Below are 27,601 nucleotides of genomic sequence, written 5' to 3' on the forward strand. Positions count from 1 at the left end.
CCCGTCACGGGAGCTGACGCCACTTAGCTTCCTTCAGCTTTGCCGCTGTTGTCAGACCGCTGGAGCTCCACGTGTCCCCTGATTCAAAACTAGAAATTCAGTTCTGGCAGATGAAAGTGCAACCGATCCAATTTTTACAACACAACCTGGATGATTGGAGTATGAATGCTGCTGCAATCACGTGATACTGAGACCTGTTAAGGCCAAAAGATTTGAATTCAAACCATTTGATTATTTTCTTCAAATCTGTTACAGAAGGATTAAATACATACAATAAAAAAACATTTTGGGAACGGAAAAGGCTTTTCCTCTATTTTTCTGAAATTCTACAATCATTCACTTGTTAACACACGTATTTGTCGGTGTGTGTCTTTGTGTCTTTGTGTGTTTCTCAGGTGTTTCTGTTGGTGTCATTTCCTCTCGTTCGGCCCCGGCAGACCTGAAACAGTTATCGTGTGTTGGAGGTTCAGGCTCCATCATCCTGACGTCTCCATCCACTGCAATGACTGATTCCGCCTGAGGAGGGCGACCTCACTCTGTGTTGTTGACCTACGTCATCGGACCGCGACAGGCGCTCTCAGAAGGGTTGTAAATTCGCGGACGATCATCGGATGGAGTGACAAGCGGTGTCCCGCTGAAAACCTCCCAGCAGAGCGGCTCGTCCTCGTCTTCCTGGCGTCCTTCGATGGGTGGGCGCAGGTTTAGACGTCAAACTGCCGGACGAAGGAGCCAGAACGAGGTTTTCCGGTGTGACGGAGCTGTGAGTGAGCCGAGGGGCAGCGACAGCGTCTGGGCGCGACTCAAGTGTCTCCGCTCATCAGGTGCTGCTGATGAATTAACCCCGTTTGAAGAGGGAATTCTCACACTGGCTCGCGTTGCTCGCCTCACGTCCTGGATCAGGAGGGTCCAGTTACCCCCCTTTTCTCCTCCTGGACCTGTTAACCCTCTCACTAGCTAGTCCGACCAGACTCTTGCTGTTGGGGCTGTTTGAGCTTAGTGCTTTAGCTATCAGAGGTAAACTTAGCATCACCTGTAGAAATGTTGTTAGCATCATTAGCACTGTTCCAGGTCTGTGAGGCTGAGTCTTTGCATCAGTTTCTCATCTACATTGAAAACACCGTGATGTAGAACTGTATGTCATTCTTTTACAGCTTCATTGCTATCATGTGTGAGTGAGGATCTGAGTTAGCACGACTCCTTCATTTGCCTGATGAAGTTGGAGGATGTGGTTGTAGTTGTAGATGTTATCCTACCACCGTTAGCGGTCCTGTGCTAAGCTCAGGTCATGAGGGAACCACGTCACCTCGCTCAGTGCGTCTTCTCTTCTGCGTTCTAACGTCTGACACTGTTTGACCCTGCAGTTGGACAGTAGCGCCCGGGGAGCTGCAGCAGCAGCAGCGATGAGGATCCGGCTGCAGGGTCCCGGCCACGCTGCCAGTCTCCTGGCTGAGCTCAACCGCTGCCGCCAGTCACGCCAGTACTGTGATGTGTTTCTCCAAGTTGGTAACCGCACATTTGCGGCGCACCGTGCCGTGCTGGCCTGCGCCGGGACTTACTTCCGCAACCTGTTCGCTCGGGCTCCGGCTGCGTCCACCACCGCCTTCTCTTTGGAGTTTATCTCCCCAGCCAACTTTGAAAAGGTGCTGACGTACATGTACACTGGCGAGATCTTGACGGATCTCATAGATGTGGGGGTCCTGTATGAGTTGGCTGAGAGGCTGGGGATCAGTGAGCTGGTGCGGGCCTGTCACGCCACCTTCCCGGACCTGCAGACGTCTGTGTCTGCAAACTGTAAAGCGAGCAGCCCGGGAGACCTGGTGGACTCCAGCATGGCCGCTGCCGCCTCCACAGCTGCCGCAGCCTCCATGTCTGCCTCCTCTGTGTGTTCCTCCGCTGCCTCCTGCTCGTCTCTGTCCTCACCAGCTCGCCCGTCTGCTGCGCCGACTCCTGCAAGCCGGGAAGTCCCCACGGGTGCCCTGGAGCTGAAGGTAGAAGACCTCCAGTCTCATGTAGGTTACGGGCAGATGGCGGCAGATCATCTACCTGGAGGACGCAATCTTTTAACCAGCAGCCACTCCAGTGAGGGTGGCGGCGTGCTGCCTTTGGGGCCTGTACTCCAGCTGAAGATTGAGGAGGACGAGGCAGAAGGAAGCTGTGAGAAAGGTGGCAGAGGTGGACAAACAGTTTCCGAGGGTGCCGGCAGCTCTCTGCCCCAGAGCAGCGACCCGACGCCATCAGACTCCTGCTCCTTCCCTGATTCCTCGGCTACGCTCGGAGCAGAGGCCTGCGCCCCGACATCCTCGTCAGGGGAGCCTGTAGGCGGCCTGCAGGTGGGGTTGGTCGAGGGCGGCGTGGTGGAGGGAGGCGTGGCGGACATGGCCAGGGACAGAAGTCTGATGTTTGGTGAGGTGGAGAAAGAGGAGGAGAGAGAGGCCGTGCAAGGCAACGGCCTGATAGAGAGAACAGAGGAGGAGCAGTGGAGAGAGCTGGCGGGGGAGGTCATCGAGCTGAGCGATGATGAGAACTTCATGGAGGAGGGGGATGAAGAAGATGATGAAGATGACCTTGTGTGTTTGGAAAATGGCGAGGGAGGGGCCTCAAGCAGCCAGGTACTGTGTGTATTGTCAGCAGTTTGATGCCGCAGGTTAAGGGGACAGCTGACATGATGTTCTCCCCCCCAGGTGACAGAGAACGTGCTGTCCTGTAAAGCCTGCGCGGCACCTCTTCCTGCAGACGCCGCTGCCATCAGACGACACGGTGAGACCCACCTGACGGAGCTGGGGCTGTGCAGGTTGTGTGGGGTCTCGTTCCCGGACCACGCCGCCGGTGTGACACACTCCCTCATCCATGTCGGCGTGCAGCTCTTCACCTGTGACATGTGTCACTCACAGTTCTGCAGCCAAAACAAACTGCTGCGCCACCAACGCCAGACAGCGTCCAGCTACGCCATCCCGCAGCGGGCGCTGACCAGCCAAGGCCTTGGCTCTGAGCTGCAGTGTGCCGTGTGCACCAAAACCCTCAGCAAGGACTTCCAGGTTTGACTCAACAAAATATACTCAGACAATCAGACACAACCCCTTCTTTAGGGAGATGAGAACCAGGCTAGTTAGCTTAGCACAATGGCTGATAGTGGGTGGGAAGCGTTAGCATCAGCTCGCTCAGGTCCAGGATGCTGGTGTGTCCAGCAGGAATCCTCCTCATCCTCATGAGCAGCAGTCGCTCTTCTAACAGTATTTTAGTTTATGTCAAGTGAAGTTCTCTCATTGATATTCATTTTCCCTTATTTTATGTTATTTAACCTTTTTGGGGTTTGTATGCTGCTTGAAATAACAAATACTGTGACGCCAAAAGAATCAGAATGATTGTGTTTATTTGTTCATCAATGAAAACTCTGTTTTTATTTTGTTTGGTGGAGGGAACCTGGGGAGACGCTAACTTCCTGTAGGCCAGTGTTTTTTTATAAAAAATTAAAAGGTTCCATACGGGATCAGAATTGAGAGAAAACAACTGGGACGTTTGCATCGTGTGTTGTCACAGCAAGTGTGGCATAATTCTTGCAGCTGTGTTGAGTTTCTCACGCGTGTCTCTGTGCCATCCCTCCTCAGATGGTCAGAGACCACCTGCTGAGCCACGTGTGTCCCCAGAGCCTGAGCTGCGGCGTCTGCCACCTCCCCCAGCTCTCCCTGTGCTCCATGCTGTGGCACGCCCTCACCCACCTCTCCCTGCCAGTCTTCACCTGCCCACACTGTGCCCGCTGCTTCGTGGAGCGCCCCCTGCTGGACAGACATATGACTGTGCACGCTGAGGAGGCAGCGGCTAAGGAGCTAGAGCGCTCTGCGCTGAGGGCTTCCAGAGTTGGGACAGAAGTTGGGAGGGGGGGCCTGTCGGGAGCAGAGGAGCTGCACTGCTTCCTGTGCCCTCAGACGTTCCACTCGTCCTCGGCCTTCCAGTACCACCTGAGCCTGCACACCTCCGAGTCTCTGGGGAACGGCGCAGGTGGCGGGGGCCAGGGCTGGTTGGGTAAACGTAAGGCCGACCAGTCTCTGGAGTGCCCGCCGTCTTCATCCTCCTCACGGGAGCACGGAGGTCTGGTAAAGATGAGCAACCTGGTGTTGGGCATCAGTTTACCTGATAAATTTTTCCAAGGGCCCATCCCCAGTTTTCCCTCTGGCTCCCTGACCAATGGGAGTTCTGGGCAGGACGGAGGAGCCGGAGCAGCCAGCACCCGTGGTAAATGGTACCGGTGTCGTTACTGCGGTAAACGCTTCGCCCATTCAGGGGAGTTCACCTACCACCTTCGCATCCACACCGGGGAGAAACCCTACCAGTGCAAGGTCTGCCTGCGCTTCTTCAGAGGCCGCTCCACCATGATCTGCCACCTGAAGACGCACGCCGGCGCCCTCATGTACCGGTGCACCGTCTGCGGCCTTTACTTCTCCACGCTGAAGCTGGTGTCGTCACATATGGAGCTCCACAAAGACCACCTGCCCCTGGACTTCAACATCGAGCAGACCTTCATGTACAACGACCATTCTAAAGAACCGCTGCCCTCCGTGGACACCTGATGGTCGCTGGCTCCTCCTCCTCACTGTCCTCTTGAACAGCTCATAATAAACCTTTAGAATGTAGTCGACTTGTAATCTGACATGCGATTTCTGGAGGTTCGGGTTCTTTGATAGAAGAACACATAGAGAGTGGGAGTTCACACGTCATGGAAAACCTGGAGAAGTCAGAGAATTTGAGGGAAGTCCTTTTCAGGTTTTAAAAAAGTCAGCAACAAAAAAAGGAAAGTCCAGAAAGTTCGGACTAATTATGGAAATTTGCTTCACAAATACCTGCATATTCGAGCATAATCGGTTCAATCAAAGGAACACCTACGTTTTGTGGAATTCAGGTGAACACTTGATGTCCATCGTCCCGAAAAAAGACAAGAAGATAGAAACCTAGGCTAGTTAGCTTAGCACAAGGACTGGTAGTGGGTGGGAAGTGTTAGCATCAGCTAGCTCAGGTCCAGGCTAGTTAGCTTAGCCCAATGACTGGTAGTGGGTGGGAAATGTTAGCATCAGCTAGCTCAGGTCCAGGCTAGTTAGCTTAGCACAAGGACTTGTAGTGGGTGGGAAGTGTTAGCATCAGCTAGCTCAGGTCCAGGCTAGTTAGCATAGCCCAGTGGCTGGTAGTGGGTGGGAAATGTTAGCATCAGCTAGCTCAGGTCCAGGCTAGTTAGCATAGCCCAGTGGCTGGTAGTGGGTGGGAAGTGTTAGCATCAGCTAGCTCAGGTCCAGGATGCTGGTGTGTCCAGCAGGAACCCTCCTCCTCCTCCTCATCGGTAGCAGCAGTCGCTCTTCTAGTCCTCAACAAACGTTTGGTTCTGTTGACCCAAGTTCCAATGGAGCTTTGGAGGTGCTGCGTCAAATCACTGCGCCCAGTCAGGAAAGTAGTTCCGGCTACGTGTCTGATTCTAATGCTACCCTCGGTATTCTCATGCAGGTGAGGACAAATGTGTATTTGATGACTTGTGACAGAGGCATGCTAACACCTCCACTCATTGTGCTAAGCTAACTTGAGGCCAGTCGGTGTCTGCTGGGTCTGGCTCCCTGCAGCAGATGTGTAGTCGTACATGGGGCTCCTGTTCCACTGTGTTGAGTTTCTTTATGTTCTGTTTCACTGATTAGAGCCCAGAGTCGTGAATGAGATGGTGGAACTGGGACATGGTCATGTGACAAGTCGCGTGTGTAACAGTCCAGGTGATGTGTAGCTACACGTCTCTGGGGATGCTCGTCAGGACACGTACCCGCGTGTCCATTTGACTCTACGGGAAACCAAGCAGCCCAGAGGACAGAAGAGTGCCCGTCTTGTAGTTCCGGGATGGTGGACTTTGAGTTTAACACCCAGAAGTTTGTGTTTCTCTAAGATCCACTGGGACACATTGAAGCTGGTTCATAGTAGTTACTTTGTTGTATCATGACATGAATTTGGTTGAATGGCAGGTTTTGTCCCGTTTATTTTCCCCGTGTAAACACATGTGTGAAGTGTGTTTGAGCTCTAAGAGTGAAGTCAAGTGTCTGGAAGCAAGTCTGCGTCTTTACACCTAAATATCAAGATGGGGCTGTGCGTCGTCGCACACGTCACGAGTAGCACCTCACTGTAGCGTAGAGAAGGGTTTCCTCTATTTTTGGTCGGTACTGTCGCACACCTCAAGTTTGATGTCCTCTAAAAAAATCATACTTTTATTTTTACAAATACAGTGTAACAGACAACATATCCATCCGTCCGTCCGTCCGTCCCTCCGCCCATCCATTCATTCATGAGCTGTTCATCTGTCTGTCCCTCCCTTCATCCCATCATCCATCCATCATCAACCCCTTATCCCCTTGTCAGGTTGTGGGGGGCTTGAGCCCACCCCAGCTGTCATGGGGCGAGAGGCGGGGTCACAGGTCGCCACTACAAACGTCATAAAGGAGAAATCATGCAAACGAGTCACTGACCCATCAAAGCGCGTCGGCAGTGAAGAAGAAGCATCTAGAAACGGCCTGGTGAGCCCACCTACACGCCTGTGATATTTGTCTTACCTCATATTTACAATACTAGTACTACTATTTATTATTGTCATGCTTTTATACATTTTTGGTTGTTTTTAAATGATGAATGTAGGTCTTTTAAAATGTTATTTTGAAATAAACGCACTAGGAAGACTTACCGAGCTTGAAGTGATTTTTAATCTGTTGTTGACGGCCGTTTTCAGTGTCGTGCACCAGAAAACTCGTCCATCATCAGAATGTCTGATGAATTAGCAGAATTCTGCGTGGTATTCTGGACCTCCTGCTTCCGGGGTCGTGACCTTTGACCTGTTGAAGCCCAGTCTCTTCCTGCTATTGTGCCGTCTGTGGACTTAAAGCTGCCCCCCTTTCCTCTTTGCCTTCTCCTCTCTTAAACTGTTGAGACCGACACATTCCAGGAACTGAGGTTCAGAGTTTTCAAGAAGAAGATAGTGGGAATGCAAGAACAGCAAACCAGAAATAAACATTCACAGAATTCTTCAGCCAAAATGTAGATTTTTTTGTCTCTCAAGTCTTGAACTCACAAAGATGTTATTCCCCCCCTGCATCACTACTCTGAGACTCCTGACTGCAGAAAGAGCCAGCCACGCACACGTAGCTCAGAAACACCGCCGGCTAACAGCTAAACGAGCCGAAAGCGTGTCTATGTTGGGATCTCGATGACACTGTGGATTTAGAGGACGTGAAGTGTACGATGACTAAGAGGTTGTCAACAGAAGTCTGTGAAAACTTTAGCAGTTTTTAGCCGTCAGTCTCCATGAGCTTGAAGCTAAACATACGTGGCTGGCTCTGCCTGCATTCTGGAGTGTCAGAGTCGTGATGCAGGGGGAGAACCGTCTCCATCAGCTGAAGACTCCTGAGTGAGTACTTGAAAGGCAAACGGGACTTTTTAGGTTGAGCATCTCTTTTTATTAGGATAAAGTCCAGAATCCAACTTGTGTCTGCAGCTTAAAGGGATAAAGTTTGAGTTTTATTGCATTTTAACAGGCAACCAGATTACAGCAGCATCCAGAAACGGATAAGAAAAGGTCAGGCCACGTTGATGGGATTTTTATTTGATCTATGTTAACATTGCAGTTACATTTGCACATTTATTTTTATTCTCTCTTTTTGGGGGGGGGGGGGGGCTCCGGGACAGCAAGTTTTTTTTATGCACTTTCCTGCTGAGCAGTAATTCTTCCTCTTTACCAGGAATTTTCTTTTTTAGCTATTGCAGCGAGTTCCCGTGAGAGCACAAGCAGCTTTCAAGAAGAAGACATCAGACATTTCCTAATTTCCTATGTGTCTCTGTGACACATGAGTTAGAAAAAAACAGGAAGCAGACAATGAGAGGACGGATGAGTTTGACCACAGGGAGAAGAGTTGTCTTTTAGCATGGCTGAACAGAAACCATGTGGCAGAGTTCAACCAAACGTGGCTCAGTATCGGAGCGGGTCAGTTTGGACCTGCTTGAGCTCTGGGCGTCTGTGGTCACATGGTCGTTGCTGGTTAGAAGAGACAGGGTAACACAAAACAGCTCAAGCGTCACGTAGCCTATAAACCGGTTTCTACTTCCTGAAAGCGAACTGCTTTTACTCTGAGGAGGAGGAGAATTTTACAGAATGAACACCAAGGTGCTCTGATGAAGACCCGAAGGTAGCGATTGAGACAATAAACTCATCGGGAAAACATTTACAGCGCTAATAAATCAAGTGTGAAGTTTTCTGAGACAGACTTCTGTGGAGTCGCCCCCTGCTGGTTATCAGAGAGAATGGAAGTTTAAGGCTCATCCTGGTTGACTTTGTTCACGCGTTCACACAGTCTGTGACCTCACGCCCTCTTCTCTCAACAACCTTCTTATGATCCAACGTCAGACTGGCTTGTGCTGGCGTTACTGAACTTGCAGGCCTTCCCCATCTCATCCCTTCCTGCTTTGGGAGCTCTGGGCCGGGTCCCCGCTTCCACCTGGTCCACAGGCCCCTCTCTGGGTATGTAGGCCACAACCGTGTTGATCAGATTGCTGCGGAAGCTCTTGCTGAGGAAGTTGTAGAGGATGGGATTAGCCACGCAGTGGAAGAGTGAGAGGCCTTGCACTACGGCGAAGGAGAAGTAGAGGACCTCCACCGTGTTGCAGCTGAGGAAGAAGGGGTTCATGTCATCTATGATCATCAGGAACATGACCAGGTGGTAGGGCAGCCAGCACACGACAAACACCATCGAGTACACGTGCACCAGCCACACGTCCCGCCGGCCCTGTATGGCCGGCGTCGTTCGAACTGCTCGAGCGATCAGCACATTGCAGGTGATGATGACAGCAGCGGGACCCAGGAACTGGAAGATCAGGCACAGGAAGGTCAACGAGGCTAACCATTCCACATAGCTGTGCTCAGGAATCATGTAGCAACCGGGCTCGTCCCAATCCAGGAGCTCCACGTGGACGTTCTCTAACAGAGCCAGGAACAAGGAGAGAGCCCACAGTCCCCCGCAGAGCAGCCAGCGGCGCCGGCCCATGACGGGGAAGAGCGCCGGAGCTGAAGGCCTGGTTAGCGAGAGGTAACGTTCCAGGGTCATGAAGGCCAGGAAGAAGGAGCTGCTGTAGCAGTTGATCACATAGATGAGACTGGTGACTTTACAGAGGAAGTGACCCCACAGCCACACCTTGTCCATGGTGACCTCCATCATGAAGAAGGGCAGGATCATGATTATCATCAGGTCTGACAGGCTCACGTTGATGATGCAGAAGAGAACACCGTTGGCCGAGTGGCGTCTGCGCCAGTTGACCCAGACCACCAGAACGTTCTCCAGCAGGCCCACCATGAAGATGAAGAGGTAGAGGAGGAAGAGGGCGATGCGCCGGTAGTTGGTATCCAGCTGGATGGTGCAGTCGAAGACGAACCACGGCGTGTTGTTGAAGTCTAACGAGAAGTTGTGGAGGCTCATTGTCTGCAGTGGGAAGCAGTTTGAGATTCATGTGATTTTGTTTCACTCAGAAACTTTCCTGAAACTCCAAAAACAAAAGAAGAACCTGATCCAGCGTCACTGAACCGACCTTCAGGATCAAACGGTCATCAATGACTGCCAGCAGAAGTCGTTGTTTGGCCTTTCCAGGTTTGCCAATCAACTCAAAAGGCCAGAAATTCACTGATTTATTTATTCTCACCCCCCCCCCCCCCACACACACACACACACATCAAAATCCCCTTGATTTTGTGAAGAAAATAGAAACAAGCAATGATTAAAATGTGAATATTAGCTGAAAACCTGTTGAAGCGCAACTATGAAACTCATTAAAGTCTCAGTGAACACCTCTCTGTGAATATTGGAACGCAGCACAGAGTCTGGATGAAGTAGCGCCTCCATAAAAAGGTCAGGGAATTTGCAAAAAAACAAAAAAAAGCAGTACTTGGCAATTGCCTGTAATAGAAATACATTTTTTCCTACCAATTCTTTATGAATTTGTTAATGTTACCATCACTTTCACCTACAACAAATTTCCTTGATGTCTTTCAAAAGACGAATGATTAAATCATGAAAACGAGGTGAAAAAAAGTGACCAGAAACGTATTTTTTTAAAATAAAATCTCCAGGAAAAAAACAAGTAAAGTCATAAATGTACTCAACCATCAGAGCGGTGATGGTTTGGTTGGTTTAATCTTAGATTAAAGGGATTTGAACAGGGTGAGGACGACTCTGGACTCAGTTGAAACCCAACCAAACTCAACAGTACCTCGTTGTGATGAAGACTGTGGTGCTGATGAAGAGGGCCGGTTCCTCCCGAGGCCTCGACGTCTTCTGGAACACACGGAGAGCTTCCTGGGCCTGCAGGTACCAGAGGTGTCCGTCCAGCGCTGGTGTTGAGGGATGTCTGTGCAGCCCAGAGGTTCTGACCTCCCATGGACACACGTCGTCATGACAGGACATCCTCAGCGAGTGGGGGGAGGAGCTAAAGTCCAGGACCGCCCACACACGGAAGATTTAGAGGACACCTGGGACACTACCAGCACAAACAACCAGTTCCCATCTAAAGGGTTTCATTTCATGCTCTCTCTGTCCGTCAAACATTTGCATCCACTGTCAGTCTTCACCATCAGCAACTCCATGAGTGCCCGCCGTGTGAATGACCTTCACCGGTGCTCCAGGACTGCTAGGGACGCCGCAGAAACAGGCACCACATGGTGGCCAAGAACAATGCCAGGAAGTGGGGCAACGTGGAGCTGAGGAAGGGGGCTCTTTAACCTCCATGCACACACATCCTCACTGTCACATTCTCTCTTCTACGTGCTTCTTCACAAGCGAGAGTCCCACTGAGCCTGAGCAGGTGCTGATGGAAACGCCGCCTGGGAGAGCAGCGCACTCACGACGGTGGTAGAAAAACACCAGTATTCACCTGAGATTTTCATTTTAGTTTTGTGGTGCTGAAGAAATGAGCCAGCCTGCAAACGATCCACAGGTTCAGTGATTCTTCACCCAAATTGTTTTTGAGTTTCAAGAACTCACAAATAGGAGTCCATCCCTCCATGTTCTCCCTCTCCTCCTGTTGAGGGTGGTGGGGGTGGAGCCTATCCCAGCAGCCTTCCCCCTGGACAGGTCACCAGTCCATAGCAGGGCCAACACATAGAGACAGACAACCACTGGCTCTCCCAGCCACGCCTACGGTCAATTTAGAGTCTGGATTAACCTGGTCCCTCTTGATGTCTTTGGACTGTGGAGGAAGCTGGAGTACCAGAGAGAACCCAGCAGGAACAGGGAGAACATGGAGACTCACCCAGAAAGACCCCGTGCTGCAGCCGGGGCTCCACCCACAACCCTCTTGCTGGGGGGCCACAGTGAGGACCTCTGCACCACCCCGCAACCAAACAGGAGTCTTGAATCCACAAACAAGTCCCCCCCCCCCCTTCATCGCTTCTTTGTGACTCCAGAATGCAGAAAGAGCCGGCCATGTATGTTTAGCTTGAAGTTAATGAAGACTGACAGCTAACAACTAAACTGTTCAAAAACCTGCGTTTCCAAGGTCGTCGTCCGCTATGATCCAGGTCTTCTTGTCATATCAATTAAAATGTGAACTCGAAGTACAGAGAGAACATACAAATATACCAAGTAGAACTTTCATTTCTTTCCTGCTCGAGTCCTGATCAAAGCTGGACGCAGCGATGGGCGGACCCTCGCACCCCCACCAGAGGAACGTGGAACCTGATCTTACCTGGGTTTTACATGCGGGAGCAGACTCGTGTTGCCCTGTTCTAAAAATATCCCTTTGTGTGTCCACCAGGTGGCAGTAGAGACATCACACTCACTGATGTTGTAGATCACGTGAAGGCAACTCAGGGCCATTATGACACAACTTAAACAGAGGAGAAGTTATTTAGCAGAAAAAGAGGATGTTTAATTCACGGTGTTGAAGTACAAGTCTTCCCGGTAACCCATCACCAGGGTCTTGAGGTGTTTCTGACCCGGTCTGAGGTGGAGTAGGTGAAGGTGCTGTCGTCACCAGACGGCGTTAATCCAACCCAAATTTTCAGAGGTTCGTCCTCTGCCCATTCTGCACCTCTTTGTCGTGTTTGGTGAAAATCTGCAAGTTAGTTTTGACGTAACCCTGCTGACAAACACACGCCACTGATGCCGTCACTCGGACGTGGACGGGCCTCCTTTTCTGTGTCAGCATGGATTAAATAAAGAGCAGTGAATGAAGTCACAACACTGGGCAAACGGGAGTCGCTCCTGGGGGGCTGGCCCAGATGCATCCTTGCTGGATGACCCAACGGTCACGACTTAAGGCAGCGTCCAACGGTGTGAACAGGGGGACATTTGTGTGGCCACAGTTCACCATGACTAATGGACGCCATGTCCCTATTGCTTCTCCTAACCGTCAGCGCTTTGTGACTGGCTGACCCTTCCACCGCTCCGTCCTGGTGTCTCGCCACTCATCCTGCCTCAGGCACATTGTGTAGCACCATTTGATTTTCTGGTGAAAGTCAGCAAGTTCTGTCCTCTGATTAAACAGGAAGGAGCCAGTCAGCAGAGCTGCATCTTCCACTGAAAGTGAGACAGAAAACAGTCCCTGACCTTCACTGCGTTATCTCTCCTCTGACTCTGGTGGCACAGCCTACCTGATCCTCTGCCCTGCTAAATACACACTGAACACGGCTGGTGGGCCTCTGGGGGGCTGTTACACACGCAGAGAAATGCATGCATGCACACACTTGAAGACAAAGAGGTCAAAATCTGGTTTGTGTCCAGACCGCGTGTGACAAAAGTGGTCAGTCTGTCTACGATGTGAAATCTTGCATAGCAGTATCACAAGTACGAGTGGTAACTAATTTCTCTGAGCATGTTTCGCAATTCAGCACTAAATACAGAGGGGAAAAATCCCAAAAAGTAGCAACTGACACAGTGGCTTGCAGTTGCCTACACTCAACGTTCAATTCTAGACCCACAGAGAGCAGCTGACTGTTAGCTGGCTTAGCACAGTGAATGGAACTGGATGGGCAGGTTAGCTTACCTCTGTCAAAACTAAAAGAGTGCACTTCTTCAAAAGAGTCCATGTCTGCAGCAAAGTGCTGAGGGTGAACCTCAGTGGTGTTTTCCCTCCCTCCATCCTGGGGAGTGGGTAGAGGAGGGTAGAGTGGGTAGAGTGAGTAGAGGGGAGTAGAGTTTTTAGAGGAGGGTAGAGTGGGTAGAGGGGAGTAGAGTGGGTAGAGGGGAGTAGAGTGGGTAGAGTGGGTAGAGGGGAGTAGAGTGGGTAGAGGGGGAATCTTGTGAGCTCATAAACTCACATCAGGTCTGGTGAAAAATATGATAAAATGTAAAAATTAACCCCCACAGTGCCAGATTGTGCTCCACAGCGCCACCCAGGTATCAAAAGAGGGGCGCAACGGCCCGTAGGAATGACACTGAGGTATGGAACCAAAACCCAATGATTCGTCTCATCAAGACCTACCAATCATGTGCTGACAGCCCTGACCACAATCCCACAGGAAGTCCACAATATGCATACCAAAGAACGCCTTTGTGCCAATTTTGGACCTTGAACAAACGCCATCTCCCCTATACATGGGATCACCTTCGAACTTTAATACATGACTTGTGACGCTGTGCTGAACAAAAGTTGTTAAAAACTTTGTAACGACTCAAACGGTTTGGATTCTGAAAGCCCCGAAAGTTGCTGTGCCACATGTCACCTTACAAAGTGAACCAATGGGGAGGAAACCCCTGGACAGAGACTTCGTGTCAAACTGAGGCTTCTGACCTCGAAACTACAACTTAACTGTGAATTCTCAAGTAGGATTTGGCCAAAGTCGTGGGATTCATGAGGGTCGTTCACAAGACCAGTCCTCTGAAACCCTCCTCACACTGACGGGGCAAAGGAGGGAAGGAAGGGGGTGGAGCTGTCAGCCTGGGTCAGAAAACCTCTACCTGCCCGTGACAGAGGCCCTTCGACCGCGCGCCCACGAGGGTGCGAAGGCCCGTTCAACACTGCCTGCAGCTTTAATTAACACCTGAAATGAGTCACGGCCCAGGAGAGGGCAGACGCAACAGTCCCAGTGGTTTGTTGTTCAGCAGTAAATCGTCACTGCGTTTCTGTACGTCAATCAATCAAATGCTTGCATCGGCACACGACTGGACAAGTTTGGGCCCAGCAGCTTGACCTCCATCCTTGTCATATTCTTCTTCTTGGCTGAAATCATCATGAATGTAGAGCAAGCAACCGTTTTATGAGTCAGAGATTTTCTTGGGAATTGACAGCCTCACTCTCGAAGGCGGAACACTCGCCTTCGGTAACGTCTCCATTTCTGGCTCTTCCTCTGCATGAAGCGAAGACTCACGGTGATGTAACTCGTGGGAGTGGAGAACAAAAACACCAACAGGCCAAACAGAGGGCAGCAGTCTGCTGCTGGGGAGACAGTAGGTCCTGCTGTTGCTACGGCAACCAGCCGAGTACGGCACCATCTCCCCCAGTAGCAGGTACCGCACATCCCCCAGATCCCTCGACTGGAATTTGATTGTTCATTTAATTTGAAAAAGGAACATTTACACCTTTTGGAAAATACACTCCATCATTTGTAGTGCCAGACCACCAGGCCTCGTCCGGCCAGTGGGCTTAGTGGCAATAAACGCTGGCTGTCTTTCTCTACTGACCCACAGCGTGGCTGCGATGAGCGCTGACCAACTGGCAGCGAGCTGGCTGGTCTCCGTCTGCTGGTCAGACCTGAAGACTACCACTTTAAATATGAACATTACTGAACTAAAGATGCCGTTTTGTGTTTCAAATAAGCCTTCACGTCATCCCGATCACTTCCTAGCTCAGCAGCCTCTGAGCCCGCAACCAAAGCACCTTGAGCCGCAGCGCTGGCAACCACCGCGCTTCGGTTTGTGCTGAATGTGCTGGTTTTCCTCTCATGCCCGCCTCAGCCATAAATAACCACACGCCAACACTTCAGACATATTCTTTGTAAAATATATTTTGGTCCAAAAGCTGATTTGCAAAAATACAACATGTGCAACCGTTGAGGAGACGAGGCATCCTCTCACTGTGTTCAGGCTGACTGCAGAAGCTACGGCGTTACCGTCCAGAGGGTTCAACACGTTAATCTGGTTAAAACTCATGACAACACACCGACAAACTCGCCAGTGTTTTCCTAAACCTCACCACACACTTTGGTGCACAAAACACGACATCACGTTCTGAGAGTCTGTCCAATGAACGGAGGATGGGCTCGTTCCCCGGAAGCGTTCCGAGTCCACAGGTGGAGCGTCTTCATGAGAAAAAGGCAGGACGGATCCTGAAGTTTGGACCAGGCCGAGCTCCGTGGTCACTCACCCAAAATCCACTTTACAGGCTGCGCTAGCTGACCAACAGTAGCTTACAGGCTAAACTACTAGATATGCTTTCTATTTAAATATTGAAACATTATAACTGAAACAATCTCTTAAATGTAGTTTGATCCTTTTACGTTGTGTTTCATGAGCTGTTGAAGGGCAAACCCTGCTCAGATAAAAGCTGTGATCGACTCGTTTGACACTTCAGCGGCCGACGCCGTCCTTCAGACCGACGCCGTCCTTCAGACCGACTCCGTCCTTCAGACCGACTCCATCAGTGTTGGAGGAAGAGGTTTACGTCATCGCTGAGAGCAGCGAGGGTACCAATACCACGCACGTGCCCCCACCCCCTGCTACTGGGGTTCTTGACATGAATTTGCAAGGTGTCTGTTCTCCAGGGGAGGCGGCAGGCGTTCGTCATCAGGGCGACGAGCTAATGAAGATCCTAAAATGTGGATTTCGCCGGGTTCAGGCCACACTTCCCTGAAGCGTCTTCATGCTAAAATTAGCATCAGATGATTTCATGATGCGCAACTTCAAAAGTCAAGAGTGACGTTTCCTGACACGTTTCCTTCCATAGTTTAAAACAGAGTAAACTTGTGGAAGTCACACCTGTTGGCCTGCAGACTAGGGAACCGTTCAATGATCGACTCGTTTCTGGGACTCGTTCCGGCGCCACTCGGACCTCGGTTACAAGTCTTGCGAGCAGCCAGTAGACAGAGGGCGAGCGTGGTATCAGTGTCCTCATCCAACTCTTGGCAGTTTAGTTTGGGAGGGAAAATCAACAATAAAGTCACATGATCTGGCACTGGTACTTTAAATACTGATCAACAGCAGTTTGATTCCCCTCCCGCGCCAGTTAAGAGTGCTTAATAACTTCAAGAAGTCTATCTCATAATAAATATATGCATCAGAAGTAGTACACTACATCTTTACAAGCATCTGGCTTCAGATCAGCGGATTAATAAAACTCTGTGCGTCACTCTGTTTTTGGTCAACGTTGGTAGACGTTTAGCCGTCGTTGGATCCTCTTACATGAGCGTCACGCAAAAATGTTTGAGATGAAGTCGCGGAATCTCTTGGCGTACTGTTCGGGGTGGACGGTGGAGATTTCAGCACCGGCCTGCAACACAGAGGAGAGGGAGAGAGAAGCTCGTCAGCGTCACCGCGGTGCATTTCAGGAGACAACCGGCAGGTGCCGGGGACTCACCCCGTGTTTGACGGTTTTGGCTGCGTGAGCTGCTTTCTTCTTGGTGTCGTACTGGGTCAGAACATCGATCAGACCCATGAAGTAGACCTCCCTCTGAGGAGCTCCTGAGGAGGAACACAGAACTATCAGGCCTGATTTCCGCTGTCATGTCTCTCCTCATGAGGCCAAGCGATCTACGGTTCGGGTGCGTGTTCTCTGAATGGAGCTTGGATGTGATGGACGACAGCAGCAGTTTAACGCCTACGCATACCTGAGACTAACTGGTCTTCTTCTCCAGAGCCTTTGGGCTTCCCCACTTCCCACACCGCTGACTGACGCTGCTGCTGGAGGAGGCTGCAGACCTGAAGAGGCTCAAGCTGCCAGCCTTAAGGCCCATTTATGCTCAACGTACGTACGAAAATGTTCCACCAGGGGGCAACCCAGAGTCAAAGGTTTATGACAATAAACTCAAAAACAAACTATTTCTCGCATAAAAGACATAAACGGAGGCAGCGTTGTAGGAGGCGGAGGTCGTGAGGCCGTTAAATACGTGGCGACCGGAGGACAGAGAATTCTCTTCTCGTGCAGAAACTGAATTGTAAATGCACTGCAGGGGTGAGGCGCTGGACCTGCTCTGCCTGGAAAGTGTCATGAGAGAACTTCAGTTGTGATTTGGTGCCGTACAAATAAAACTGACTTGACTTGCAGAATAACTGCTAATGTGACATTTCTACGAGGAAATACTCCTTTCCTGTGTGTCATTTCCACCAAATTCTGTCTAACGTGAAGGGAAGCGACAGGAACTGACATTATCACGCTAGCTTTTCTTGGAACCTGATTGCCAACTTCACGCTACCAGAGATAAAAACATTTCCCTTGTAATTCAAAAGTGTTTTTTGGACAAAGTCACATCAGATTAATGACATTTTTAGGGAGATGTAATAAGCAACAACAGAAAGTTCACGCCGTCTTTACCGAGGCAAATGTTTCTATGCTGCGGCCCGAGGCAACCGCTCACCTGGGCAGCTCCCGATGGCGTACACATCCACGTAGGGGTCAAACTCCCCAGGCCCCAGAGGCTTGCAGGACGACATATAACCGGCGATTCCCTCCGGTGAGGTGCCGTAAGAGCCCACCGTGGCGCCCGGAGCGAGGCCATTCTCCGCCTCCGGTTCTTCCTCATTTGAGACCTCCTCACCCTCCTCTTCCTCCCGTTCGGCTCGGGCTACGTCATGGATTCCGAGCAGCAGGCTGTAGTCCATGATCTTCAGCTTCACCAGGAACTAGAGAGATGGGCAGCTCCAATCAGCAACAAGGTTCATACCCCGCGCGTGCGTGCGTGCGTGCGTGCGCCAGGTCGTGTTTGCTCCACTGGATTGTCTGTCTAAACTCACTGACACGTGATGGAACTGCTCCAAAAAAATCTCCTGTTGAGCTGAATGACATTCAAGAAAGCGCTGACTTCATGCTCCACTCAACGCCCGCAGTGTTTACAGAAAAAGAGGGAAAAATACACACGAGAACCAATGAAATTTTGCCATTTTTGTTTACAAATCACTTAAATGATTAATTTAATTCATCTTTGACCAATCAGCTTCATTGATTCAGCTCCAGTTCAAGCTATTTACATCCAGTGGCTCGTTATGGAGTTGTCAGCCATCCTCCTGCTGCCGACAGACATACAGAAGTGGCGTCTCCCAGTGAGCCGATGCTACCACCGTGTGGCTGGCGTGTGCAACTACAGCTGGAAATCGGCTCACCCACCTCCACATCTCTGTTGAGTTTCTCCATGAACTTCTCCTTCTGCTCCTCGGTCACGTAAACCTTCTGCATGTTGTTCCTGAAGTCCATGTCTTTGAAGGTCGGAAGCTCCTTCCCCTTCACAGTAAACACAGCATCAGTCAGCGATAGAGTTGTTATTCAGGATTACGACGATGACGTTAACACTGAATGTCAGTTAAACCAAATATCAGTTAAAACAATACTAAAACGCATTTTTCTTCCCAAGTGCTCACAAACTCATTTTCTTTCCTCCTGAATTCCTCGTGTCCCCAGAGTGCAGAAAGAGCCGGCCATGTATATGTAGCCTGAAGCTGACGGCGCTCCACTGCAGCGAACAGCAGACGAGTGACCAGAGTTTGTAAAAGCATGTCGGTGGACAGTTTTGCTGTTGGCAGCCATCGGTATCCTTTAGCTTCAAGCTCCACATTCGTGGCCGGTTCTTTCTGCATTCTAGAGTCACGAAGAAGTGATGGAAGATCAGAAGAAAAGACACCTTCATGAGCTCAAGGCTCCTGCTTGTGAGTGAGTATTTGACAGGCAGAACACACTTGTTGGGTGAAGTATCACTTAAGACAAATTCATGTTCAGAGTATCCAAGTCAGCAAGAATCAGTTTTTACTGTGAAGATGAGAGTTCAGCTGCAGGTTGAATTGCAACAATAAAGATAAAAATAGCTAAAAAGCAAACAAAGAGGAGTCTTATCAGGACCACAGAGATACATGAGCAGAGCCCAGCATGAGGGGCCCCGACCAGCCAGGTGGAGAACAGGTGAGAGGGCTTTTACCCTCTCTTTGTCGCTTGCTTCACGATCCACCAGAGAACCCTGCAAAAAACAGAACCAGGACGTTAGGAAAGAGCAGGAATGCATGAAAAGACATGAACACGTAAAGCAGGTGGGAAGTGCAGTTCCACCGCACCTTCAGGTCGTACTTCCTGTGTACCACCAGTCTGTGGCTGAACATGTTCCTCATGACGATCAGGTAGGTCTCCTCACTCTCCACGCTGACCCGGTACATTCCCAGGAACTGAGGCAGCAGCGTGCTGCCGTGACACTTCACGATGTGCTGCAGGGAGGGGGGAGAACACGGAAGGCGCATGAGGAGGGAAAGAGTTGGAGGTTCGATCCCGAGTAATGAAGATGGACCCTCGCCTCGGTCTCCACACAACAGGACCCAGTACTTGAAACTTGAAAGAAACTTTATTGTCCCCCTGAGGGTCAATTCTTTTTGCAGTGGGCAGAACTAAAAACAAAACATGTACGCCACAAAAGACAAAAAGCCACCACTCACACTGCCGCTGAGTGTCGCCTCAACCAGCGCCACCCAGTACAGCTCGCCAACGCCTCCAACTGACCTTTGAAATAAACCCACTTTCTCACAAAGGGATAATTCATGTTAATGAGTGAAAACCTGCCCAACCTAAGAACCACCGATTTAAGTGGTTGGACAACGGCAAGACAGAGGAATGCTAACCTGCCCTCCCACCACCATTCAGGTGCTAAGCTAACTAGCGCTGGCCTCATCTCCCCGGAGCGTCTCTCTCTCTCTCTTCCCGACTGACTGGGAGGACGATGGGTGCCAGTGTTGGCGAGCTCCTTGAAGTCCTGGTCAGCCCAACTGTTTCAAACCCATCTCTCAATATTGAACTTATTTTCAAAGCACCTTTATGACACTAATCAGCTGGTAAACATCAACCCTGAAACCGAAGGTTCACACCAAAACTGATCCCAGAATATGCAGAGAGTCACGCTCTGACAGGGAAGCTCGGCAGCACGCCGACGCACAAACTCCCTGACAACAATGTCTCCATTCAGAGCCCAAAGAGTTACAACAACAGTGAAATAGAGACGCCATTTTTCTCGTCTCCCAGCCAGTTTTATGTAGGCTGCATCACCTCCGGCTACACATTCCAGCGAGAGCTCAAAGAAATGGCGAGTTTACTCAGTGGCTGGCTTGGCAGGACCGAGAACTCGTCTGTGTTCATGCAACCATCCTCAGTGGGGAATGAGATTTCAGGTCCAGCGAGTAGAATTTCAGACGCATGAATCAAAGAAATGGCACAGCAGTTTCACAAGTGTGTGCTTGATAATCCAACTCATTCAAGCAGGAGTTGTTGTGTTTTCGCTGGCTTAGAAGCCCTTAGTGTCCATCTAGTGGCCCTGAACAGACAAAATGGCACCTTTGGCTCTTAGACGCAGGACTGTCACAACCTCCTCAAGTACCCAACTTAACACCACAAAGGCTTTTGTGCACATCTCAGTCAATCTGATCTCTTACTTCACAGTCGTGGCGACCAGCAGCGGAGGAATTCCCTCACCTGACTGAGGGTTCTTCCCAGCACGTCTGCTTACGAGCACTCAGACACTTGCAGTCTGGTGGTTTTCAGCAGCACACTTTGTTGGCATGACAGCGGACACGAGAGAGGTTTCCACAGTCGAAGAAAGGCTGGGATTCAGGACTTGTTCAAGGACACTTCTGCTGGACGGACATTTGCCTTCCTCAGGTTGAATGTGGAGCTGCAGTCTGAGTCACTGAACCATTCTGCTGCTTCCAGCAGTTAACGCGCACATATCTGGGTCAACTTCCCTCACTCATTGCAGAAAAATAAAAACTTCCCCCAGGAAGTGCTCGTTTTGGGAACTCTTCTGACAAAAGCTCTTTTTTTAGCTGCTGAAGGACCAAATAAAGGTTACAGAGGAAGTAAGTAGGACAGACAGCAGCAGCGATGAGGCTTAGACACGGCTCACAACAGCCGGCGGGAGGCCAACCACCCCGGTTCTGACTCTCTTACCAGGACACACGAGCTGACACTGAACGGCTGAGACAACAAGTCAGGTGGACGGATTCTTGTTCGTGGTGCGAGTCTGAACTGAAGATGCAGCTGAAATGACTGGGACTGCCTCCACAGCTCATGGGTTCATCAGTCCTGATCGTCCTGGTTCAAATTAAAACCAAGAAATCTCTCAAGCTGACAGCGTGAACGCGCATCCCACAACCAACCTCACAAATCCAGTCAGGTTTACCACGCTAATGTCTGGTTAGCGTCCTCGAGCCAGACGTCTCTGCTGCTCTGTGCCGGCACAGGAAGAACCTCAGCAGCTGTTCTCACTCTGCTACAGTACAACACTCGTCAGTCACAGTCGTTGTGGGCGGAGCTACGCAACAACAACCAAAAAAAAAAACATTTTTTATGATCCACATCTTCTCTGAAACGTTCACTTTCAGCCTGCAGGTAGCGACCAGCTAGCCAAGGATTTGTTGTCATCTCGAGGGGGAAAATGGCCGAAGACAAAACGTGGAGCAGGTCGACACGGACTGAAGTAAAGGGAAGCTCACACCTGCAACGCTGCTCCAGTGAACCACACATGGTTAAAGTCTACTTTCTACCATTAGAAAATACTTGGTATCTTCATCCTACTGCAGAAAACACTTACTGCAGTATCAGCAAGTACTAATATACAATTTAAAATAACCCTTTACACATTTACTCCTGCCACAGAGATGTTTTCCAAAGCAGGACCACGCAGTCCTTTTAGGAAACAGTCGATCCGCTCTTCAGGAGGAGCCGGGATGGCGAGGGGCAGGAGACGCTGGGCCCATCCTTACCTGGTGATACTCAGACAGGATGCTGTGCATGTCTGCTACGTCCTCGCTGGAAATCTGCTTGATGACCAGCGTGCGGTCGTAGGAGTTAAGGAGCAGCCCCTCCCCCTGGTCTTCCACGCTCCTCGTCGGGGGGCTACGGGTCAGCGACACCTGGGAGTTTTACCAAGAACAAACAGGTGAGCACAGATGCTAGCTGGTATTTAGCTTCTGAAATAAAACCAACAACAGTTCGAAGACTGCTACCTGGAATACGCAGGTCAGATCCTGACCAAACACAAAATCTGCTTTATTTTGAAAATGAGGCGAGTGACTCCACTGGTGCTGCATCAAAGGCTACAACCTCAAGTTTAGATGGGATCCCTGTCCTGTCACCAGAGCAACACACCTGATAGTCCAGATCCTCGATACCAAACCGTTCCCGTAGATTCCGGAAGACCTGAGGACAGTATTCCTTGAACTTGAAATGTCCTGGAAGATTTTCTCTGAAAGAAGAGGGGGGGGGGGGGGTGAGCTCCCTCTGGATGACCGCCTCCTCCAACCACACCAAAAACAATGCCAGCGAGGACAGCGTGGGCTCAAACTACAGCGTGCGTCTTACTTGTTGAAGAGGTGGTTGTTCACTTTAATCTTGGTGTTGGCCTTGAAGTCGTCGGGGAGCAACATGACAGGAACCGGCACCTGGTTGAGGTCGTTGATCTGCAGAAAGAAGCCAAGTAAAGCGTCTCAAACCGGGCTGGGAGGGAATGGCAGAGCAGGGAGGGAAGCTGCTACCAGACCCAGGAGGATCAGAAATGTGACCTTCAGGTTCTGACCACCATCAGCTCATTAGACACGCCTCCCAAATGTTTGGATTCAACCTCAAAGAGGCTGTCATAAAGGCTAATAAGACTTTAAGATGAATTGTCATGTTTTTAATCACTTTAAGCTTATTCCCTAGGTAACAAAGGAAGGATATGATCAATGAAAGCACCACTACAAACCCAGAGTAAAAATGATCGGCCAGATTATAACTTTGTTGGCCAAGAATTCACGTTGGACGCATTCCTCCAGTCCAGTGATTATCAGCGACAATTTAACAGCTGTTGACTACAACACCTCGCCATGCAATAACTCCTTCTGCCTGGCTGGCTGTTCATCCTCCTTCTAGCTCTTTATCATCCCGACAATCGTTCCACGGGTCGTTTCAGGGCGGCGGGGCTGGAGGAACGACGCCCGCCAGCTTGAGGATGTGACCGACCTACTTCTGCTCACCTGCTAACGGTCCTGCTAGGTAGCTAGCTGCTGTTAGCACGTTAGCCCCCGCGACTCACCGAGTGATTGACGCCCCACATGAAGACGCTGAGGACGGGGTCGCTGGCTCGGAACACTTTCACCTTCTGCTGAACGAAATGTTTCTTTTTCGTTTTAGTCTTGGGCGCCAGGATGACCATAGGACTGGAGATGGCCCCCGAGTTCCCGAGTGAAGCCATAACCACGGACTGGCTCCCCGTCTGAGCGGAGGCGGCTGTGACCCTTCTTCCTGGTGCTGGCTACCGCGGCTCAGCTAACCCTGCTAACGTTCCCTGGTCTGTCACGGCAGCGACGGTGACCTTTGGAGCAGATTTATTCTGGTGCTTTTTTTTTTTTTAAATAAATCACTCTTTAAACTTGCGGATGACTCATGGGTCCACCTCAGATGTGTGTGACATGTTCCTGAATGATGGCTGACAGTCCATCACTGCCCCCTCCAGCCCATCCATGTTATCATCCACAACCACGTGGTGAGGCTTAGATTGACAGGCGTTAGCGGCCATACAACGCGAGCCTAGTGCGTCACGTGACTGCCAGTGGGCGGATACAACCGACAACTGTGGTGCATTTGACGGTAGGAATTATCAGTTCTCACCCCGTGTCCACTTCTGAGCCGTCGAGCCGCGATTCCTCCACAAAGCGGACATTTTATCATAATCTGTATTTCAAAAAGTCACAAGCACAGAAGGTAAACCTCAACTACTTAGTTTAGGTTACTGCACCTATGTTGTATTTCACGGTTCCTAAAATAATAATAATAACAATAATAATAATAATACAATTAAAAACAACAACAACAATAATAACGATAATAAAGAATAAATTTGGCATTGTTGCTTCTGGTCAAATTTGTGATTTATAAATGATTTTACTTCCCACAAAAAAATGGGTTTATGATGTCATCATGTCAAATCTGTTGCTGATATGATAATGATGTGCAATTATTTATCTGAGTTACACAAAGCATTATTATTTATATTTCACTCTTGCATCTTAACACTTTTCTTTTATTCTTATAAATAAGAAACACTTTTCTTTCTTATTTATTATACATTTATTATTGTTGTATACTATATAGTATTTAGTATTTCTTGTATGCATTAAGAAAATACTTGTGCTTCATATGTTAAAAGTATTTTGTGATAATTTCACTATTATGCTGTAGTATTCATATGACATATAGTTTATGTTTGATGTATTATTACATACTGTATATTCTGTACTTGAATGGCTGCACCTACAATGTGAACAATGTCCTTTTGAGAATAAATACAATATTTCTTAGAGAAGAATGATACTTGATTTTTTGTTTTTTGCAGACGTTCTTGTGTTTTTACAACTCTGATACTCCAATAGCCAGTACTTGTTGATTTGTCCGTCAAGAAAAACAAGCTTAAACGATATTTAGCCTACAGTTTGTACATACAGGGAAAACCCGTGAATTTCACAACTTCAACAAATAAGAAAGTGTGAAACTTTCGCACAGTGAAGGAACCGCAGACAAATGCGTTTTTAAAGAGAGTGAGATTTAACCTTTTGGGAGCTGGAGGAGAGAGACAGTGAGTCTGGCGGCACGTTTAGTCTACATTTGATAGAGATGAACGGCTTTATAGTATTAATCTGTGACATTTATGTGGCAGAACCAAGGCAGTCAACAGAAGACACTCTCAGTAGAAACCTAAAAGTTTTGAACCTCTAGGGGGCGATAGGACACCAACAGAGCTTGCAGGGTCGCTTTCGTGTGGTTGAATGCTCAGATTGCACCAGCAGTAGTTTCAGTCAGTGGTGATATAAATTTGACTTTTCTTCCCTCTTAACTAATCAAGACAAGTCAACATATCTGCTGTAGCTCCAAATCCCAACAAACCTTGAAGCATTTTCCAGATAGAGCTGGAGTAGAAACCTGCACTCTAATTCATTCTGTTCTACAGCCACCCAGCATTTCCCCATGAGCGAGCACTCGGCGTCGCTGCTGAGGAAGACCTCCCACTCAGCGTCTGGGCAGAGAGGTTGGGTGGCCGTCTGCCTCGACCGGCCGGGTCACAAGCGCGAATATGCTGTCTTAAAGTGGGACGACGTGGTTTTGGAAGAAAATGACGTTGATTTTTGGAGATGATTGGTGCAAGCAGACTGAAACTGGGGGAGACTTGACGTAAAAATCCGCTTCAAGATTTCTACGGATCAACTTTCCCCCACCGTCAAAAACATGTATGTTAGGATGTCAGTGCTCCTGTCAGTCCCCAGGCCCTTCACATGGCTGCACCAATCAAATAGCGGAGATAACATTCTCTGATAATTGCTGTACTGGCAATTAAAAGTACTTCTTCAGAATATAAAAACCCAAATCAGGTCTTGAAGAACGATCAACTCCCAAACCAATAAAGTGGAGCAGTTTTAGCCACTGAGCTAAAAGCAACCAAATGCACGGCGTGATGCCATTTGCTTGTTTGAGCTCCAAGTGTTTGTGGATGACTGCTCAGTCTGGAGTGCGAAGATGTGAATTATACAGTGACCTTGAGAGCCTGTAAACAGATGTTTTTGGACCGTTTAGTCGTTGTTAGCCATCAGTCTCCATGAGCTCCAAGCTAAATTCGTGGCCGGTTCCCTCTGCTTTGGGGGGTCACGCAGAAGTCATGCAGAGAAAAAACGTTTTTGTAGCTTCAGGACATCTAAGTGAGAACTTGAAATGCTAAAAACAATTTAGCGCTTTAATACTACAAGTGAAGATGCACTCGTCCGACTGAACTCATCCCTCAGGTCAAAATAGCTGCAGTTTATTTGGTCTGTACACACGTTCTGACAATTATCTACTTCAACATTATTAAAACTTGGCAGTGTTAAAAATTCCTCCCAGAGAAATGAGCCTCTCAAATCAATCTGGTCTCTTACATACTCAACATTTAAACCTTTAAAATATTTTGCGACAGAAACGATGTGTTTTCACCTGCATTACAATTTTTACAATATTTAATGGAGGGATACAAAATCCCAGGAGATCTGTTAGGAAGAATCTTCATCGCTGGCTTCCACGGGTGTTTGATGTGCAGGGAAGGATCTCCAAGAATAGCAAACATAACCGGTCGAGATGCTGGTGTGATTCTCATCATGCGTCCTCCTTCATTTTCTGCAAGGCCCTCATTTCATATTATGCACGAACAAATGGGATATTCTATGCTGTTACCTTGGAAACAGGCATGTATTGAGGTCCTGTGGAGAAGCAGGGGAAAATGATCCTTAATGTGCCTCGTAATGGCAGAGAAGCCACATGACTCTAATGTGCTCTGATGTGTAATTTCTGTTTCACTGCTGGCGACTGCAGAGGGGATTCTCACAGAAATGAGTCTCCGTCCTCCAGCCAAGGCTCTCCTGATCCCTTATACATCTGCTGCTGCTGCTGCTGCTGCTGGGGATTCAGACCAGCCCCCGTTCTGACACCACGTTCATGGCGTGCCGTGTCAAGTTTGACTGTGTCCACAAAGGAACCATGTGCTTTCTTCATTTTCTCAGTAAAAATGAGGGATTCTCAGATATATCAGCCGTGTATTCGTGTTGGCCAATATTTGCATCGTTGACAAGCATCAAGACATGGATCGTGTCACCGGATTGAGTCCTGACACCTGGAGGAACGTTGACATTGCTGAATGAACGTCTTTGAGTTTCTGGGTTAAATTCCTGAAATATGAATTGGAGCATGTCAGCAAATATCAGACTAAATCATTTATATGCCTTTAAAATAGCGTTCGCCAGCAAGTAGCCAGACAAGACAACTCGTGTCACACCAAAAGCAGAATAAGCACAAAGCTGCTTGTGGTAGCAGAACTTCTTGAGGCTGGATTGAGCGCCGTCATGGACCCGATGATGCAGCGTGTAAAATTCCACATTTAGTTACACGGACTAATATTCATCTGACTTTTAACGGATATAAAAGAGCAGAGCATTTCAGTACCTGCAGACAAATGTGTAAAAACTGACAAGCATCACAAAAAGTCAAAAAAGCATAAACACATAAGCAGATAGAAGTGAGAAAACTAGATATTAATACGCAACATCGGCAGCATAAGATAGCGTCAACACATGAAAGCACAAGTGAGGCTGGATAACAATAATTCATTGTGTAGTTCCAGTCGCTGACGAGGTCCCACCGAGGAACAGGGGCTCCTCCTCCTGGGAGTCCAGCTCAAGAAGGAGGCGCAAGGTAGCCTGGAGGAGGTCGAGCGTGGGTCCCAGTACCGCAGCAGCCGTGCGTTGGACTCCCGCCTCCTCTTCTAAAGACACCAGGCAAAGGCTCCTCCCCCAGCACCAAACCTGAAGTTTATGAGCAAAGTCTCTGTGGATTCCTGAGCGTATGCTGCATGGAGAGGGCGTGGATCATACCGGACGAT

General features: G+C 49.3%; 3 protein-coding genes across 5 annotated transcripts; 1 reads left to right on the forward strand and 2 right to left on the reverse strand.

The window, feature by feature from the left end:
- The first annotated feature begins 505 nt into the window (after positions 1 to 505).
- Positions 506 to 6,685, forward strand: zbtb39 (zinc finger and BTB domain containing 39). 3 transcript variants are annotated; one of them, XM_086213049.1, is made up of 4 exons: positions 506 to 1,014; positions 1,362 to 2,609; positions 2,682 to 3,035; positions 3,606 to 6,685. In XM_086213049.1, exons 2-4 carry the CDS (start codon positions 1,401 to 1,403, stop codon positions 4,563 to 4,565), a joined length of 2,523 nt encoding a protein of 840 aa, XP_086069175.1. In that variant the 5' UTR covers positions 506 to 1,014; positions 1,362 to 1,400; the 3' UTR covers positions 4,566 to 6,685. The 3 variants fall into 3 exon arrangements, with proteins under 3 accessions (XP_086069175.1, XP_086069176.1, XP_086069174.1); XM_086213050.1 differs by having other exon boundaries at positions 506 to 821; XM_086213048.1 differs by having other exon boundaries at positions 506 to 2,609.
- A 1,006-nt stretch (positions 6,686 to 7,691) lies between these two features.
- Positions 7,692 to 11,291, reverse strand: ackr5 (atypical chemokine receptor 5). The gene is made up of 2 exons (XM_086212520.1): positions 10,264 to 11,291; positions 7,692 to 9,479 (listed from the first exon to the last, which is right to left on the reverse strand). The coding sequence occupies exons 1-2, from the start codon at positions 10,429 to 10,431 to the stop codon at positions 8,394 to 8,396; spliced, it is 1,254 nt and encodes a 417-aa protein (XP_086068646.1). The 5' UTR covers positions 10,432 to 11,291; the 3' UTR covers positions 7,692 to 8,393.
- Positions 11,292 to 14,964: 3,673 nt separating this feature from the next.
- pip4k2ca (phosphatidylinositol-5-phosphate 4-kinase, type II, gamma a) lies at positions 14,965 to 23,684 on the reverse strand. The gene is made up of 10 exons (XM_086213051.1): positions 23,240 to 23,684; positions 22,528 to 22,625; positions 22,315 to 22,411; positions 21,930 to 22,079; positions 19,242 to 19,388; positions 19,109 to 19,147; positions 18,307 to 18,420; positions 17,561 to 17,825; positions 16,564 to 16,667; positions 14,965 to 16,476 (listed from the first exon to the last, which is right to left on the reverse strand). Exons 1-10 carry the CDS (start codon positions 23,396 to 23,398, stop codon positions 16,396 to 16,398), a joined length of 1,254 nt encoding a protein of 417 aa, XP_086069177.1. The 5' UTR covers positions 23,399 to 23,684; the 3' UTR covers positions 14,965 to 16,395.
- Between the last annotated feature and the right edge of the window lie 3,917 nt (positions 23,685 to 27,601).

The sequence above is a fragment of the Aulostomus chinensis genome, chromosome 9 (genome assembly GCF_037954235.1).
Source record: "Aulostomus chinensis isolate RoL2024-O1b breed Wild chromosome 9, RoL_Achi_v1.0, whole genome shotgun sequence".
NCBI classification, from domain to species: Eukaryota; Metazoa; Chordata; class Actinopteri; order Syngnathiformes; family Aulostomidae; genus Aulostomus; species Aulostomus chinensis.